This window comes from Poecilia latipinna, unplaced genomic scaffold (genome assembly GCF_001443285.1).
Source record: "Poecilia latipinna isolate Pla-1442-1.1 unplaced genomic scaffold, P_latipinna-1.0 Scaffold2112, whole genome shotgun sequence".
Taxonomy (NCBI): Eukaryota; Metazoa; Chordata; class Actinopteri; order Cyprinodontiformes; family Poeciliidae; genus Poecilia; species Poecilia latipinna.
Window position 1 is genome coordinate 161,435 of NW_015114728.1, and position 17,425 is coordinate 178,859.

At 37.4% G+C, this 17,425-nt stretch overlaps 1 protein-coding gene across 1 annotated transcript in view; it reads left to right on the forward strand.

The window, feature by feature from the left end:
* The window catches only part of LOC106936286 (carnitine O-palmitoyltransferase 1, liver isoform-like), a 38,063-nt gene extending 22,102 nt beyond the window's left edge, over positions 1 to 15,961 (forward strand). The window contains exons 8-19 of the mRNA XM_015017165.1: positions 707 to 814; positions 1,687 to 1,774; positions 1,863 to 2,058; positions 2,894 to 3,082; positions 4,239 to 4,344; positions 4,624 to 4,740; positions 5,861 to 6,025; positions 6,359 to 6,487; positions 6,818 to 6,973; positions 7,281 to 7,394; positions 10,793 to 10,885; positions 12,740 to 15,961. Of these exons, the coding sequence (XP_014872651.1) occupies positions 707 to 814; positions 1,687 to 1,774; positions 1,863 to 2,058; positions 2,894 to 3,082; positions 4,239 to 4,344; positions 4,624 to 4,740; positions 5,861 to 6,025; positions 6,359 to 6,487; positions 6,818 to 6,973; positions 7,281 to 7,394; positions 10,793 to 10,885; positions 12,740 to 12,868 (1,590 nt within the window). The 3' untranslated portion in view covers positions 12,869 to 15,961. The remainder of the gene's footprint in view (positions 1 to 706; positions 815 to 1,686; positions 1,775 to 1,862; positions 2,059 to 2,893; positions 3,083 to 4,238; positions 4,345 to 4,623; positions 4,741 to 5,860; positions 6,026 to 6,358; positions 6,488 to 6,817; positions 6,974 to 7,280; positions 7,395 to 10,792; positions 10,886 to 12,739) is intronic.
* The last annotated feature ends 1,464 nt before the right edge of the window (positions 15,962 to 17,425 follow it).

The window sequence follows — 17,425 nt, forward strand, 5'->3', positions numbered from 1 at the left end:
GTGCCTCATCGCTGGGGGCGCTCATGAACCCAGACATTGTGACTCCACAACTGCAGAGTAAGAGACAGTAACAGCGAGCTAGCCATACAGTAGCTGCGCTGATACAGAGAGCGAGAAAGACGTGGTTTTGAGTTGTACTTTAACAGTTTCTCCCACAGGACAAAATTAATAATATCTACATGTCTAAGTTTGAGATAACGGAATTATTCTGTGGCGTGGCTAAGCATCACATGTTAAAGAATAGTCTTTTTGCCCTCCAGCATTTTACGGATGCTCAAAATTTCCTTATGTAAACAATAACATGCAGGGGGTCTAGATTTGTAAATCCGATTATAATGAAGTTGGTGCCTCACCAGATATGAACCTCACCGCACGTCACTGATAGTGATATATATGTGTGCATATATATATATATATATATATATATATATATATATTATATATATATATATATAAAACTACTTTCACTCCTGGTTGTATCATTACAAAGATAATATATAATCTTGTTTTTGTTATTTTATTTTTCCTACATTGCCTGTTTTGTTTGGCAATGTTTACTTGTATGGATGGTTGATTATGCTTAGATGCTTATACAAATTGGCAAAATACAATGCCTTTTCATTCAAAACCATTGTTCATATCCACATGTGGCATGTTTATTTTAAATTGTAAATTAATTATAATCTTTCTTGCTTATTCACTGCAGGACTTCCTGTATGTGACGCCAACATCAGTTCAGGCGGCGCGAGCTGGAAACACCATCACTGCTCTCATGCTCTACCGACGCAAAGTAAACAGAGAGGAGCTCACACCGGTGAGGAGCTACACACTGCTGCAGGAAGTGGCTTATATGTGGGATTTATTTTCAGCTTTCACATGTCATAGGTTTGGCTAGTAAGATTTCTTTTTATGTATTCTAATTTAAGAAGGTTTATTTTAGCCCTCAAGCTGCCATACAAAGGATAAGGTTTTGAGATCATTGTTTCTATTAGAGGTTTAGGATTTTGTCATGGCATGTAAGAGAGGAGGTGCTGTAAAACATGATTTTACTCATTTAACACATAAAAAAATATCAGTTTTTAACATCATCAGTGTAGCATTACAAGCTTTAACACACAGCCACCCTTGGTGTGTGTTTTTTTTTTGGAAACACTCATCTTAACTGTTAACTGAAAGGATGCCAACATTTCCAAATCCAGTGTTTTCTTTAACAGACAGACACTGACGCCAAATTGACGTCAAACCTCAAAAAGTTAAGAACTAAAACCTCAAAAGGATGAAATAAAGGTAGAAATAACAGTCATCCTCCAGAATCTAACTCTGTTAGATTAAATGAACATTTATCATCTGGAAAACATACTGTTTACTTTAAGTATCTTCTGATATCTTTTTTTTTCCTGAGACTTCATTTTTTAAAACCTACTCCTACTGAAAGTAGCTAACGTTTAGTCTCCCTCTGGCAGTAACAACTTCCACAACGAAGAGTGTTGTCAGTACTCAGGTGTGGCTACAAGTGTGACAATTGGCTCCTTTCCAACAATCGAGTTTATTTCAGACTTTTAAGATAAGCGATTTTATTGTGCACTTACTCTTTTCGTGGGTTTCAGGAAACGTCACTTAAAGACTTAAAGCGAGAGAAGCATAGATTTATAAATAATAAAGGATGTTTGTGTGATTCTGTTTCAGAGTCGTGTTCCGGGCACCGTGATCCCTCTGTGTGCAGCTCAGTGTGAGCGGATGTTCAACACCACGCGAACACCAGGAGTCGAGACTGGTACGAAACTCTGCATGCTGAGCCTTCCCATCTACAGACATACAGAGCCAAAAAAAATCAGGAAATGAATCTTTCTTATTTCTTCCAGATGTGCTCCTGCATTGGCAGGACAGCGAGTTTGTGGCGGTGTACCACAGGGGGCGATATTTCCGGCTGTGGGTGTACCGGGCGGGCCGGCTGCTGTCTCCCAGAGAGATCGAATACCAGATACAGAGAATCCTGGACGACTCTTCACCACCGTTTCCTGGAGAGGAGAAACTGGGAGCTCTGACAGCTGGAGACAGGTAGCCGCTATTTGTGACATCTGTCAGAGTTTTACTACAAGTTTTATTCGTCTGGGTTTAACTGACTCCACTATCAAGTTACAAACAATACACGGAATAGTTCCTTTTGTTTTTTCTTCATGTTTTGACAATGCATTTGGGAACTTTTTTTTTAGGCCTCAGTTGCACTTCTGTGTCTGCATTGAGTTCTTGCACATAGTGCTGCAACAGACAATTATTTTATTTATCAATTATTCTGACGATTAATCGGATAAAAGAAAATGCACATTCTGTAGCTTTTCCATTTAAGCCTTTATACAATATTAAAAATGCATTAAAAGCTGCAAATCAACACATAAATTAATTTTTAAATAAGACAATGAACATTTTATTGCCTAATATTCAATACCAGCAGTCCTTTAGTGAACGCTTGATTAGTTCTAACAGAGAAGGAATCCTCAGCTAAAAACATCCTTCTAACATCAACATGAGAAAATCACCAGTACATCAGAACATTTGTTGACTAGTTTTGGATTAACCAATTAATAATTGGATTAATAAAAGAATTTTTTTTACAGAATTTGAACAGAATTGTTTTTCTTAAAGGCAAAATTTATATATTTTTTGCACTGTTTTGGCTTCATTACTGCTCTGAGCGTGTTGTTCTTTTAGCAAGTGATCTATTTTAAGTCTGTACAATCCAGTTAATTAATCGATTACTAAACTAGTAGGCAATTATTTCAATAATCAATTTCTCATGATTAATCGTTTCAACCCTACTTGTACCCTATGAGTGTGTGAACCAGGGATTTAAACAACTTCTCAGTGACTATAAGGTGTGTGTCTCCACTCCAAGGATCCCCTGGGCTCAGATGCGGCAGCAGTTCTTCAGATCGGGCCTCAATAAGAAGTCTCTGGACGCCATCGAGAAGGCGGCGTTCTTCATCACACTGGACGACGAAGAGCAGGGCATGAAGGGAGATGACCCAGCGGGGAACCTGGATCGCTACGCCAAGTCTTTGCTCCATGGCAAATGTTACGACAGGTGAGACCCAACAGGGAAATAGCCATCGAGCCAACATTCTTTTTAAAGCATTCCCAATAACAATAACAATAATAGTGGTTCATATTAATGAGCTTAGGTTTGTCCATATTTCTCATGAAGTGGATTCTTGAATTTCTAAGGATTTTATCAACATTCATAATAATACTTACAATATCAAGCTTACAGCTCAACATTTTTAGGTGAATCTTACAGTTTTTCTAAATAAAATAATTTCTGTGAATGATGCCGTTTTTTTATTACAGTAACTTGGTCAAGAAATCTGTAGTTTTATTGAATTTCATTGGATCATTTCTCTGCTGTCACTGGACTGCAGTGACTGGTCAAATCTAATCATCAGAAAAAATGTATTTTATCAGGTTAATCTTAAATATTTAATAAGTCGTAAAGACGTCCAGGTTAATCACGTCCCAGGCCTAGACGCAGGGCAAAGACCTGTCACTTTGAAAAAATGTTGCTAGATGTTAAATTGTCTCTGAGGTTGTGATAAATAATAATATTGTTGTTTTGAGATTGTTTTTAAGAATTATAATGGTAATGGCATAGTAATGCAAGAACATGTTCTCAAAGATCAATAAACCTTAATTTCTCACAAACATTTAACGTTGGCATTTTAAATATCCAAAACAAATAAACAAAACAACAGAAAAAAACAAATAAAATGAATTATGAAGAGCTTTTTGACACCAAAGCACCAGACTGGAGTCTTCAGTCATCCAGTTGTTGTTAGAAAGAGAGAAAAGAGAAAACTGACAAATCATGCAAATAGAAATTATTGATCTTGTTTTAATTTTACTAATGTAATTGATTTATTGTTTATACCGGTTCACTGTAGTTTTTTTGGGGCAGCCATGTAAAAAGTTAGCATTCTGGACGGAACTTTATTTGTTCCGCAAGATTAGATTTGATCTATATTATTCCTCCTTTGTTTATTGCATAATGCAAAAAAGAAAAAAACTGCAAATCCCACAATTTCCTGCTCACAGCGTAACAGTCCGAGCCAAGCTTTCCATGCTCTTCACCTTTGCACACCAAGTTCTTCCATTTAAGCATAGATATATTTGTCTTGGAGATAGATTCTGTGGACAAGTTGGAGTTTAGCATTTTTCTCCTGTTACTTTTTCATTTCCTCTGTTAGGTGGTTTGATAAATCCTTCTCCATCGTAATCTACAAAAACGGGAAGAGCGGCCTGAACGCAGAGCACTCCTGGGCCGATGCGCCAACAGTGGCCCATCTGTGGGAGGTACGCACGTCTGTCACAGCTTTCTGTATGGGAGCGGCTTAAGATGATTGGAGCAATGTAAAAAAAAAAAAAAAAAACTCACTTTTCTTCAACATAATAAGGCAACAATAAACTACATTTATAACATTGTCATTGTGTGTTTTGTTTAGAATAAACACACCACCTGTGTGTTGTTTATGTAGGATGAAGTTTGATGCTCAGAGTCAAAACTGTTGTGTCTCCAGATTAAAGCTACTTTGCTCATCTAGACGTCACAGTTTTTGTGTTTCTCTTTCTCAGTACACTCTGGCTACAGACGCCTTCCAGCTGGGCTACACTGAAGAAGGACACTGTAAAGGAGAGGTGGATCTGTCACTGCCGCCGCCTCAGAGGCTGGTGTGGGAAATCTCTCCAGAGGTATCTGCTCTTTGTGTCAGATTTAATGTTGCAAACCACAAATGTCTATTTATTGTATTCTGATTTTATGTGGCACAGAAACACAAAGTAGCACATAGTTGTACCTTGGATATAAAACATGCAAAGTGTCATACATGTGTGCTGTTTATGCCCTCTGCATGGCTTATGGCAAACTGCAAACAGGACTTACCACAATTCCCTAAAGTAAAAATTTCAGCTTTTGACTTTAAAAAAAAAATTAAAATGTCTCTTCAAAAGTACAAACTTTGGTTTTATCCAGAGATAAGTAATAATGAAAAGAGAATTGAGAATGTAAAATAATCTTGATTTTCCAGGGTATCATTTGCCAAATTTGCCAAATCATGTTAATTTCAACATGTTACTCATCAGAATATGTTGGCTTTTTTATGCCTTTCTACTTACTGATTAAAAGCAAACTAATTCAGAAATTCAAAATGGGAACATTTTATTAACTGATTTCTAAACAACTGGATTTTTGGTTTCCAGAATAATACTGCAATAGCACAAAATCTTACCAAGTATTTTTGGTCTAGTTTCTAGTGAAAATATCTTAGTCCACTTGAAATTAGACAAAACTAACTTACAAGGAACTTATAAGCAATATTTAGAAGCTTGTTTTAAATCAATAATTCATTAAATCTGGTGAAAACTTTCTAGTTCCATTTGCAGATTATTTTACTTATGGGAAAAGTGTCTCGTTATAAGTGAAATAATCTGCCAGTGGAACAAGTTCCTAATTTTATTTTAAGATACTTGGTAAGACTTTGTGTGTTTTTGCAGTGAAAATGTAGAAAGAAAATGTCGCACTTCAAGTCTGGCAGTGGATGGAATCCTGTCTAAACCTTATTGTGTCGATCTCCCACAAAATCCCTTAGTGTCATCCAAGCTTCTGCTTCTAAAGTCCAAGAAAAACTTTAAGAAAGTCCTTTAAGCTTAGCGTGCATGAAGGGAATTGAAATGTATTTACTTTGGTTTTAACAGGACATAAATACTTACACTCACATCTCTCTGCTCTCACAACTGAACATGTCAACTTCATTCCCTTTACAGTTTTGTCAGCATTGAGGACCATCTTGATCATTCTCTTTCCATCTGTCAGGTCCAGACTCAGGTCTGCAGCTCCCTGGCGGTGGCCCAGGCTTTGGCTGACGATGTGGACTGCCACGTCTTCCCCTTCAGGGATTTTGGAAAGGGTCGCATCAAGAAGTGCCGGATCAGCCCCGATGCATTCATCCAGATCAGCCTGCAGCTGGCCTACTACAGGGTAACCATTAAAACCACTTTATTTGAAATTCATGTTCTGCAGCTGCATCCAGGAATTTAGCCAGTTAGTCAGATATTTCCTGAGTGCTATCCAAAATTAAAATAGAAGTGGGAGACCCAATATTAATATGCTGATCCTTCAGTAATACATGCCAACGTGTTTCCCAGAACAATAGAGACACTGTTAAAACCAAAACCCAACAAAAACATTCTCCTGTATTCTGGATCTGTGAGCTCAAATAAAGATAATTGAGCTAGAACACAGTTGAATATACGGATTGTGTTTCAGACTGTTTTTTTTTTTTTTTAAACCAAACTCAACTCTTGTCTCCAGGACCGTGGTGGTTTCTGCCTGACATACGAGGCGTCCATGACCCGTCTGTTCAGAGAGGGCCGCACGGAAACAGTGAGGTCCTGCTCCAAAGACAGCAGTGCCTTTGTCCGAGCTCTGGAGAGTGGACAAGTAAGCATTTTCACTTCCGAGAGCTTCTACGCAAACTGTTTAAACAGTAGCTGCTGATTTATGGAAGAGGATTAGGACTGGGAAAAAAATATAGAATTCAGATTTTTTTTTCCCTTAGAATTCTGGCTTTTGATCTCAAAAGTTTGAAATCTGAATTCTTTTCCTCAGAATTCAGACATTAAAGTGAGAATTCTGAGAAAAAAAAAGAAGTCTTAGTTATTTTCTTTTTTTTCAGTGGTCCTAATCGTCTTTTGTACTAATTAGAATTGTCTTTCTACTATAAAACTGTATTTTAGCCTTTTAATTATGAAATGTTAAATGTTTGAACAGACAGAGGAGGAGTGCAGACGTCTTTTCAGACTGGCTTCAGAGAAACACCAGAATCTTTATCGGATGGCCATGACCGGAGCTGGGATAGACAGACACCTCTTCTGCCTCTATGTCGTCTCTAAATACTTAGGAGTAGATTCGCCTTTTTTGCACAAGGTACTTATTTGTTACAATCAATATTTCTTGAACATTTTAACCATTTGTTAAATGTTAGACATTACGTTGAGGTTGGTGGTTGTAGTGTGATTTGAAAAAAAGGAGTCTTCCATCATGTCAAACTTTGACCTCCTCTTTTAGAATACTGTCTTTAAGGAAGTTGATTTTCTTTATTTTACTTCAAACTTAAATTTTAAGCAAAAGCTGCAACATTGTGAAAATATCCATGAACCAGAATTAAGTTATCATGCTTGTGTGGCTCACCAAACAATAACAAAGCATTTCTCCCACCATGTCTGTGGTCCAGGTTCTGTCAGAACCTTGGCGCCTCTCCACCAGTCAGACCCCGGTCCAGCAGCTGGAGCTGTTTGATCTGAAGAACAACCCAGACTACATTTCACTTGGAGGAGGATTTGGACCTGTAAGCCGCACAAACCAACAGAAATGCTTTTCATACTTTTATACTTTATATATTCAACTTCAACTAAATGTCACTTTGAGTCTCTACAGATTCTCTATTTAGACCCAGTATAGACCCATATGAATACAGGTCTTTTGTGGAAGAACCACAGTGCTGGTTCTGTCGGACCTGAGCACAGCATTTGACACTGTGCAGGGTTTTCCCCAGAAAACTTGCTAAGCCGGGTGGTCAGGGTGCCGAGGCGGTCCACCATGTTTTTGTATTAAAAGATGTTAAGGTGACAGGAAATTTAAAAATATCACTCGGCAATTATACATTGTGGTAAAACATCGCCAGTGAAACACTACTTAAACCCACAACTAGTCTTTAAAAACAACAAATCAAAATATGTAATTAAAATGAATATCAAATATTGGCACTTTTGTTTAATCCAAATTAAGTCAGCAGCTCCATCAGGTCCCACAGGGCTTCAGGGGCCCCATAAATGCTAATATTTTATCACTGACCACAGACACATGAATGTAACACTTGTTTATTGAGATTATCAATGTTTTTAAATTTGATTCAATTTCAGCATACATAAATTAAAAGATTTTAAATTGTTTAACATTTAAGTGTAAGATTTTAAGGAGCTGGCAAGTTTACTTTGTAAAAGTTCAAAGAACAATATTCATAGTTAGATTGTTTTGTTACCATAGCTACAATCTGATGCTGTGAGTTTAATCTTTAAGTTTAAGCTCTGTTTGTTCACAAATGCAATTTAGTAAACTGCAATTATAACTGATTACCTTTTAGGTTGGTCAATTAAACTACTCCCCCTCTCTCAAATTAAATCCAACACATCTGTTAGAGGTGCTGATGTTTTAGCAACAAAATGGGTCCCCACATCAAATTCTGCTCCAGGCCTCATACAGCCTTGGACCGGCCCTGCATGATGAGGTGATCTGCTGCACTACGCAGAGATGCGCAATAAATAGGAGATTTAATTTAATGCTGCTAATGTGGCTTTAGTAGCTCTTTCATTTTGTGTCTGTTGAGTTTTTAATAATAGTCATAGAAACTATTCTGGTTGGTGGAGTTTATGGAACGAGTTTCTCAGATCTTCGTGCGGCCTCGAACATTAACGCTGTCTGACTAAGTGGACAAAGCATCTGATACAGTTTGATGCACTGTGTAACCTGAAAAATAATACTGAAAGTAATAATAATATAATATAAAATCAGCGTGATGCGTTAAAGACAGGAGGCAAAGCTCCTCACCAGGCTGAACCTGCATGATCAGGTTAGCGCTAGTTCATTAACTAATACATCGGCCAACCAGGAACACATAGATAAACTTTATCAGCGCAAGCAGAGCCAGGCGCTGGACAGCGTGTTGAGATGGAAAAGCCGCACAAAATTCTTTGTTCATAGATATAAATCATTCTCATTGCTCACTCAAAGCACCTCTGAAAGCGTGACTACAAGTTATTCCTGCAGTTCACGTAGAGCTGCGCAACCAGAGCTAACCAGAGTGGCGTTTAATCTCCTACCTTGATCAAAAGCTCTGGAAAGAATCATAATTCCTCACAGGGGGTTGTTGTAAATATCCATACAGGTCAGCCTGTGTCCAGTTTGAGTGAAAGGAGGCGCGCGGGATCCGCGCTGAGGTAAACTTAATCCAGCTACTGCAGCGCAGAGGAGCCAGCGGTGTGATTGGTCCGGCTTTAAATGCATAAACTATAAACCTATCTTCTACAAACATATCTTTTAGGAATAAATCTGCTCCGCCAGTGAAGCACTCAGAGCAGAGACGCTTGCAGTTCGGCTTAAAAAAAGAAAAGAAAAAAAAAATTATTATTATTTTCCTAAAAACATAAATAAAAAAGGCTTAGCCTGGCGGTGGCGCTAGTAAAGGATGGCGGGCCGCCAGTCCTATAATACACTGAGGGAAACCCTGCTGTGGACCATGACATATTATTGAAGCAACTGGGTAGGACTCTCTGGTCCAGTACTCAGTTGGTTACAGTCTTTGTGTCAACAGGTAACTTCTCAAAGAAGTGGACTAAAGTCACATGTGGGGTACTCCAAGGTTCAATTCTAGGGCCCCTCTTATTCAATATCTATATGCTCCAACTAGCTCTCATTATAATAGGACATATGATTAGCTACCATAACAGATGATACACAGCTCTACATTATGATGTCAGCAGGTGACTCAGAACCATCCAATCACAGAACAGATGCTTAATACAGATAAATGTGGGGATGGCCCTAACTTTATCTGGCTGAATAGAAACAAAACTGAAGTTATTATCTTTGGACCTAAAGAGGAATGATCCAGAGTCAATGCTCAGCTTCATTATTACAGCTGGAAACTAGCAAAACTCTGACCTGAACATTAAGAGCCACATAAAGACAGTTACAAAGTCGGCCTTCTGTCACCTGAAGAACATTTCCAGGATTAGAGGACTAATGTCTCAGAAAGATTTAGAGACACTCATTCATGTGTTTATCTTTAGTTGCATTAATTCCTGTGACAGCAGGTCTGCCTAAAAAAAATCAATCCTTCAGCTACAGCTGATCCAGAATGCTGCTGCTGGTGTTCTGACTAAAACCAGGAAGACGGAGAACATCACCCAGTTCAACAGTCCTTCACTAAGAGAATAGACTTTAAGATATTGTTAGTTTATAAATCCCTGAAAGGCTTAGCACCACAATACATTAAAGACATGCTGCTGTTGTATCAATTTTCCAGACCTCTCAGGTCTTCTGGTACTGATCTGCATCCAGGACAAGAACCAAACATGGAGAAGCAGCATTCAGCTTCTATGCACCACAAATCTGGAACAAACTTCCAGAAAACTGAAAAACAGCTGAAACATTGAACTCCTTTAAATCTAGACTAAAAACCCAGCTGTTTGGAACTGTTTATGATCCATAATAAATAAAACATGGTCAACCATAGGTTCAACAAAATGATCGTTTTGATCATTTGATGATTCCATTTGACAAAATGTTTATTGCTTCTTTCACAATTGGAGACTCTATGAACCTTTTATCAAGTAAAACACTTTGAACTGCCTCGTTGCTGAAATATGATATAGATAGAAATTGACTTCACTCATAAGGTTCAACAGCTTAGAAATGATGCAGAGCAATAATGACAAGGATATAAAAGTAGCAAAATATTCATGTAAGCATAACAAATAGCAATTATCTTCTTTAAAAATGCCTGAATCCATGTCAGGCATCTTTTCTACCTCCACTATGGATTGATCCTGTTTGTTTTTAAGAAACAGCAAAAAAGAATAAACTGTATAAAAACACTGCTTTGTGCTTCCAGACAAGTAGAAAGAGTGAAAAAACACTGAAAAACTGAAACAAAAACGCACTAATGCAGGATTTGTATCCCACTAGGTTGCAGATGATGGTTATGGGGTTTCATACATCATTGTCGGAGAGGACCTCATAAACTTCCATGTGTCATCAAAGCACTCCTGCAGTGAGACTGTAAGTATAGCCGCTTCACTTCTGGTTAGTGTTCAGGTTTAGTCTTCATACACATGGCAGCATTTAGTTGGAAGTGCTGTTTCCTTATTTACTTATTAAGAATTAGAGGGCTCTTCATCCTGTCATTCAGCTTTACAAGCCTCTATTTGATCTTCAACCACAAAACCCAAACTGAGCAGCCAGGACTCCTTCCCTGTTTTCACTTCTTCATTCTCACATGTGTTATTTTCTGTTCTGTGGTTATGGCAATAAAACTAAGGGTTATTTTTCCAGTCTGAAAAGTGGATTTAATAAATTACTGTTTAGACTATCAGGAAACCCTGATAGTCTAAACATAGGAGCCAGCAGTTCATCTTGAGGAAATAAATAAAGCTGCAGAAGTTAATTAGATCGTCACCAGCGCAGTGCGCTGCAAACCAATGCAGACGCGACTCCACTGCTGTGAAGAATTAAACTTAACTCACTCTGCAGTTTTAACAAATGGAGCTGGAAGATGTTGCCCTCCCACGCACAGAAGGAGAGCAGCGCTCAGGAGTGCAGCAGGTGTAACATTTGTCCGTTTCAGGGAAGCGAAACCACAAAAAAATCCTGTTAAAAGCGCACACCAGACCTCGATCAGGGTAAAAAGCTTGTAGAGTTCAATTGATCGGTTTGGATCAGACAGTTCCAACCGACTGATAAACTAGAGCAGATTTCTCTGCAGATGCGAGTCAGGAAGAATTTGTGAGGCTGTGAGTTCAGACCCCGGCAGGTAAAGAGCTCATAATTGAAGTAGTTTAATTTCATTTAATATAAGTTACTGGGGCTGCAGTCAATGGTTTTTGTCACTACAGAGAAAAAGTTAGATCTGCTTTATGTGTGATGAGATCTGGATTCACAGTTCAGTTCAACTAGGTGAAAATTAACTAAGCTGCATAAAAAATGTGGCTGAATAGCCTATGTTAATATGATTAGAATTTGACGGGTAAAAATGGTACATGACAGATTTTTTTTATGCTGTCAGTCAAGGGTAAATAATTTAGTTTTTTTTTTTTTGGAACACAGCAGACAGGTCAGGAGAGTTGGACGTTTCCAGCTGGACCAGGTTCTAAAACTACATCCTGCCCTCTGAACATCTGACAGAGCTCGGATCATTCCATCTACGTAGAATGAGTTCGGAACAGATCTGCAACTAACGATTGTTTTACTTACTGATTAATATATCAATTATTCTGACAATTAATTCAGATTTTAAAAATGTACACATTCTGCAGATTGGTCATTTAAGCCTTTTTATGCAAAATTAGAAACGCATTAAAATGTACAAATAAACAAATTATTTTTTAGATAAGAATATTAATGTTTTATTGCCTAAATTGCAACAAAAGCACTCCGTTAGTGAACGCTTGATCGTTTGTAATAAAGGATGCATCTGCAGCTCAAAAATACTTCTGATATACGTCTGCTTGATATAACATCAGTAAAGTCTGGTGTTAAACAATCTGCCTGATCTGTTGATTCACTTTGGGTTAACTGATTAATAATTGAATAGCAAAATGTGTTTAATGGGAGATTTTTATTTTATTTAAAAAAATTTTTTTACAGAATTTGAGCCAGGTGAAACTAAAACTGCCACTCGAGGAGTTCTGGGTAGCACAGACTTACAAAGTTTTTTTTTAATTTTAAATGCAAAATTTATAGATTTTTTTTGTGTCTAGTTTTAGCTTAATTACTGTTTTAAGAATGTTGTTCTTTCAGCGAGCGGCCTTTTTTGAGTCTGTATACTGTAGTTAACAATTAAGTGATTATTAAGTCAGTTGACGATTATTTCAGTAATCTATTCATCAGGATTAATCCGATTCTTTGTCTCTTTAGGACTCCCACAGGTTTGGAGCTCAGATCCAAAAGGCCCTTCAGGACATAATGACTCTGCTATCAGCTGGTGCTAAAAGCTCCTCCTCCTCCAAAGGCTCCAACCAACCGCAGTCCAAGAAGCTCCTGTAAAGCATGTTAGCCTTGTTACCTCACAGCCCAAAAGCTGTGATGGAACAGGTTGAAGGTAATATCAGGCATCACATCCTGATGATGAACAATACCACAGGAATGAGGTGTTGTTATTGACAAAGCATTAGATTTCAGCTAATAAAAAGGTTATTTTTCTCCTGTATAACTCTGAAAGAACAAACAGGCCAACAGGCTGTTTTTTTTTATTTTTTTTATTTTAAATGCATATTTTTAGACAACTACTACGTAACAGCACAAAGGTCTTTTGTTACTTTAACATTAGAAACATATCAAGCTAATGCTAGCTCTTACGTTAGCTATGCTAACTGCTCAGGATTCTCGCTGTTTCTGCCTTCAACTCCTAAACCTGGTGAAGCTACGATATGACGACTTTTTAAGTAAGCCTGAAAGTGGCTCACGTCTAAGCAAGAGTCAGATGGACAAAGAGGAATTTCACCAGGGAGAAATCAAAGTGGGAATGCAACCGCAGGCGTTACTGGTACGTCTTCACAAGAGCTAATCAGGGAACAATAGACTCACCTGCTGCCTTGTTAGGTGTTCCTTGGTTGTAGCGTTGTAGCGGCTTTACACCTTTTCTAGTAAGTGGTTACCTTAGCTACTGTTGGTTTTATTTCATCTTGACCCAATGTGTCTATCTGCTAATTAGGTATTTTCTCATTTTTAAACAGCCATGCCACATTTAAAGTTACTCACATCTCTTTTCTTCCTCCTTCTTACACTCTAATAGTGTTTCAACAAGTCATCCTATCCACTTCCAGATGCATAAATATATTCTTTGTGATTGACTTCTTTACTATTTGTGTAGGTTTGTAACTAATAATAGTTTAGCTATAGATTAATCTATCGAGTATTCTGACGACCAATTGATCAATCGGCTAAAAGAAAACATGCACATTCTGCATTTTTCATTTAAGTCTTTTATAATGGAAATACATTAAAAGGTGCAAATAAACAAATAATTAAAATTCTTTTTGTAATTAAGAAGATAAACTTTTTATGACCTAAAATGCAATAACGGCATACCTCCAGTGAATGCTTGATCATGTGTAGTAAAGGAAGCATCTGCAGCTAAATGATCCTTCTAACATCAACACAGTGTTGGACTGATTTGTTGACTTTTTTTTCCCCCTGATTAACAATTGTATATCAAAAATTGCTTAATTGGATATTTATTTTTTCAGAATTTGAATCGGGTGACGCTAATACTGCCCCTTAAGAAATTCTGTATGGAACAGATTTACAACGTTTTTTTTTTTTTTTTCCTTAAATGCAAAGTGTATATATATTTTTGTACAGTTTTGGCTTAATTACTGCTTTGAGTGTTGTTCTTTAAGCCTTTAAATCAGTTGATGATTATTTCAATAATTAAATAATCAGATTCTAATTCTGCCTGTTAACACACATTTGAACAGGAGTAGCTAATAAAGCAGCAGTTGAATGCATATTAATGACATAGACACTGCTAGCTTAGCTCACCAGGGTGTTTGTAGCTGCCATTGTTCCATTATGAAGTAAGATCGGATCTCTACCAGGGTGAGAAGACACTGACATGTAATCAGTTAAAGCTGCACAGTGATAAGAAATCAATCATTGATGATATCAGTTGTGATAAATACTTCTGCTTCCCACACTCTCTGTGACCTCTGGCCTCTTGATCAGTGTTATCCGTCAGGTGCAGATACTCTGTGCAACAAGCTGAAAATATTACTTGGATACAAAGAGTGAAATCCTGAATCTAAAACCCAACATCTGTTGCTTTATAATCACTCCTTTGGGGTACAGATATTGTCCACATTTCCCCAAGGACACAATCTCTGCTGCAAGTTGTCAAACTCTGAAGCTAAATAAATAAATTAGGATGTTCAGCTTGATGGCTCTTGGAAATTTGAACAACTTTTCATGTATATTTTCTCAGAGTCTAAAATATTTTTAGGACATTATTCAGAGGCCACCTCTCAGGAAGCAAAGAGGGACAGATGTCTGACGGAAAGCCGAAAACGTTCAGAACGCTGGGCTACAGTTCACCATTCATGTACAGTATGATGGAGGAGTTTGTTAAAAGGGAAGACTCACATGTCACCATTTAAGTTTTCCATTTCAAGTTACTGCTTGTGTCTCAAGAAGAGATGTTTGAATCCCTCCTCAAGGGCCTCAACCCCCAGGTTTTGAACCAGAGCTCTTAATCCACAAAATGTAAATATTGTATATACATTTGTTGGAACCCATAAAAATAAATGTAAAAAGAAAAATATTTTATGTGCTGCAACCTTCAGTAATACCAAACATGTGGTGTCTGAGTACATTACCATTTATACTGAGCTGTTTATGGCATAGAGGTTAGCAAGAAGGGAAAGAGAAACTTTTTCAAAAGTGTTTTGTCTGTGATTTGTATTATAAAGATGTAGATATAACAGTTGAGTAGACGATGTGTCGGTAGTAGAAGTAGATGATTTAATACGCATTATTTTTATTGCTCTCATTTAGTGTTTTTTTTTTTTTTTTCTCTGTTTGTTTTGGGAGGTGAGAGGGTGTTGCGTAAAGCCCATGAATGCCCTTACGGTCTTTTAGGTTTGCAAATGTAACTTTGAACAAGACTCTGACTTCAGCTCCATCTGAGTCATCGCTCTCACATTGCAGTAGTTGTCATACTTAATGTCAGTTTCCTATTAACCACAGGCAGCTCCATGTCTCCAAATGAAACTTACTCTTTAATAGTCTTAACCTCAAGACGGTGTATAAACATGTCAGGGATTCCAGCCCTGGCTAGAAACCTGCTGCCTGCAGAGGCAAACCCTTGTGCCTGTGTGAAAATGTTTACTCTGCTCAACAGTATCAATGCAAATGAATGAATCAATGCAAACCCAGTGGGAAACCTTCTACAATAAAATGCTCAGCGGTTATGTTTTAATGAGAACTTGCTACAGTTTGGCCAGTTTGCTGCTATTTGTACCGTCAGAATTTGTAACTTGTCTTATAATGGGGTGGGGAAACTACTTCATCCCAACTACATAAGTCTGTTTAATGTTTTAAGCTAAAAATTGTTGTTGATGCATGAAATATTTAGTAACTAAACAAACATTGAACACCTACAGTTTTTTTCTCTCAGATTATCCTTGCAGGAAGTCATAAAGCAGCTTGTCATTAGCTGTGTTTCCATTATAAATGTGCGCAAAACTTAGATAATATTCCTAATATTCTAATGTAAAAAACCCCCCACAATTTTGTAATCGTGATGTTTTTATTAAATAAGAAATGTAATTAAAATCACAGGTGAATAAGTTTGTTCATGCTATGAGTCAGTAAAACCCATCTTCCGACCACTTCCTGTCGTCATCTTCTTCGTGATTTATGCTAGTAGTAGTATCCCGGTGTTGATCATGTGACTCGGATGATGCGTAAACATTGTTTCTATTGCAGTTTTACAAAATAAACCAATTTTGATACAGCTGAAAAAAACACCTTACTCTAGCACAAAATGTTTTAGTGAAAAACTTGTGTTTCTATTAAGCAATTTTATTTTCATAATTTCAGTTTGCGCAGTTTCATTGTTAATGGAAACACAGCTAGTGTCAGACACATAGATACCAAGGAACGTTTCTGTATTTTGGAGGGAAAGAAAACTACGGATGGTTGTGAAATGTCTGTAATCCATATCATGCGAGTTTAGTTTCCCACCAAAACTGATATTGAAAATATTCTGCCACCTCAGCACTTTGCTTCTCAGTAGCTTGAATAGATTTTATCTGTGAAAACCCTGAGGAATCCCACTGGGTACCTTTAGTTGTGTTTGTCTATACCTGTGTTCTTTTACTCATACAACTGCTTCTTTACCATAGCTGCAGCTCTGCTTGCTCTGCTCAACATAAAACACCATTTGTGAGTCAGGCGACTTGAATAGCTGAGAACACAAAAGACTTTGTCTTCCAAATTTTGCTGATCAAATACTTGATGACTTTTCAAAAGAAGAATCTTATCTTTGGGAGTTTCTTATAACGCTGACACAATTGTTATCTTGTTGTGGTTTCAGTCTCCCTTTAAATCAAGATCTTCAACAAAGGTGCATCCCTCATAGTTCAGCACATATTTTTGTCAAATATTTTTTATTCATATGGTGCAAAAAGCTGTTTGTTTTCTACCACCTGACTGAAGTATATTTTGTTTGTTTTTCTCTGTGTCCCCTGACACAAGCAGATGTGTTGAGTTGGATTTCATACTTTATTTCTAAACCGTATCAAAGTGTCAGTTTGGAACTTTGTGATGGTTTTTGGTTTGTGTTAAAATAAATTGCTTACTGACAAAGTTCTGTGTCTTTTGTCTTTTTTGGTAATATGTACAACCCTGATCATTTCTGCCAAATTGTGAGGACTATATTGTTCAAGTTTCTCTATTTGATTATATGGATATTTATTGAGGTGTATCTGTAGCCTATTCTAAATCCTCAGCTCCACTGTACTTTTGGTTATAACTAGAGATGTGCCGATCAGGTTTTTTCCTACCGATACCGATCACCCATGAGGGCCGATCACCGATACCGAT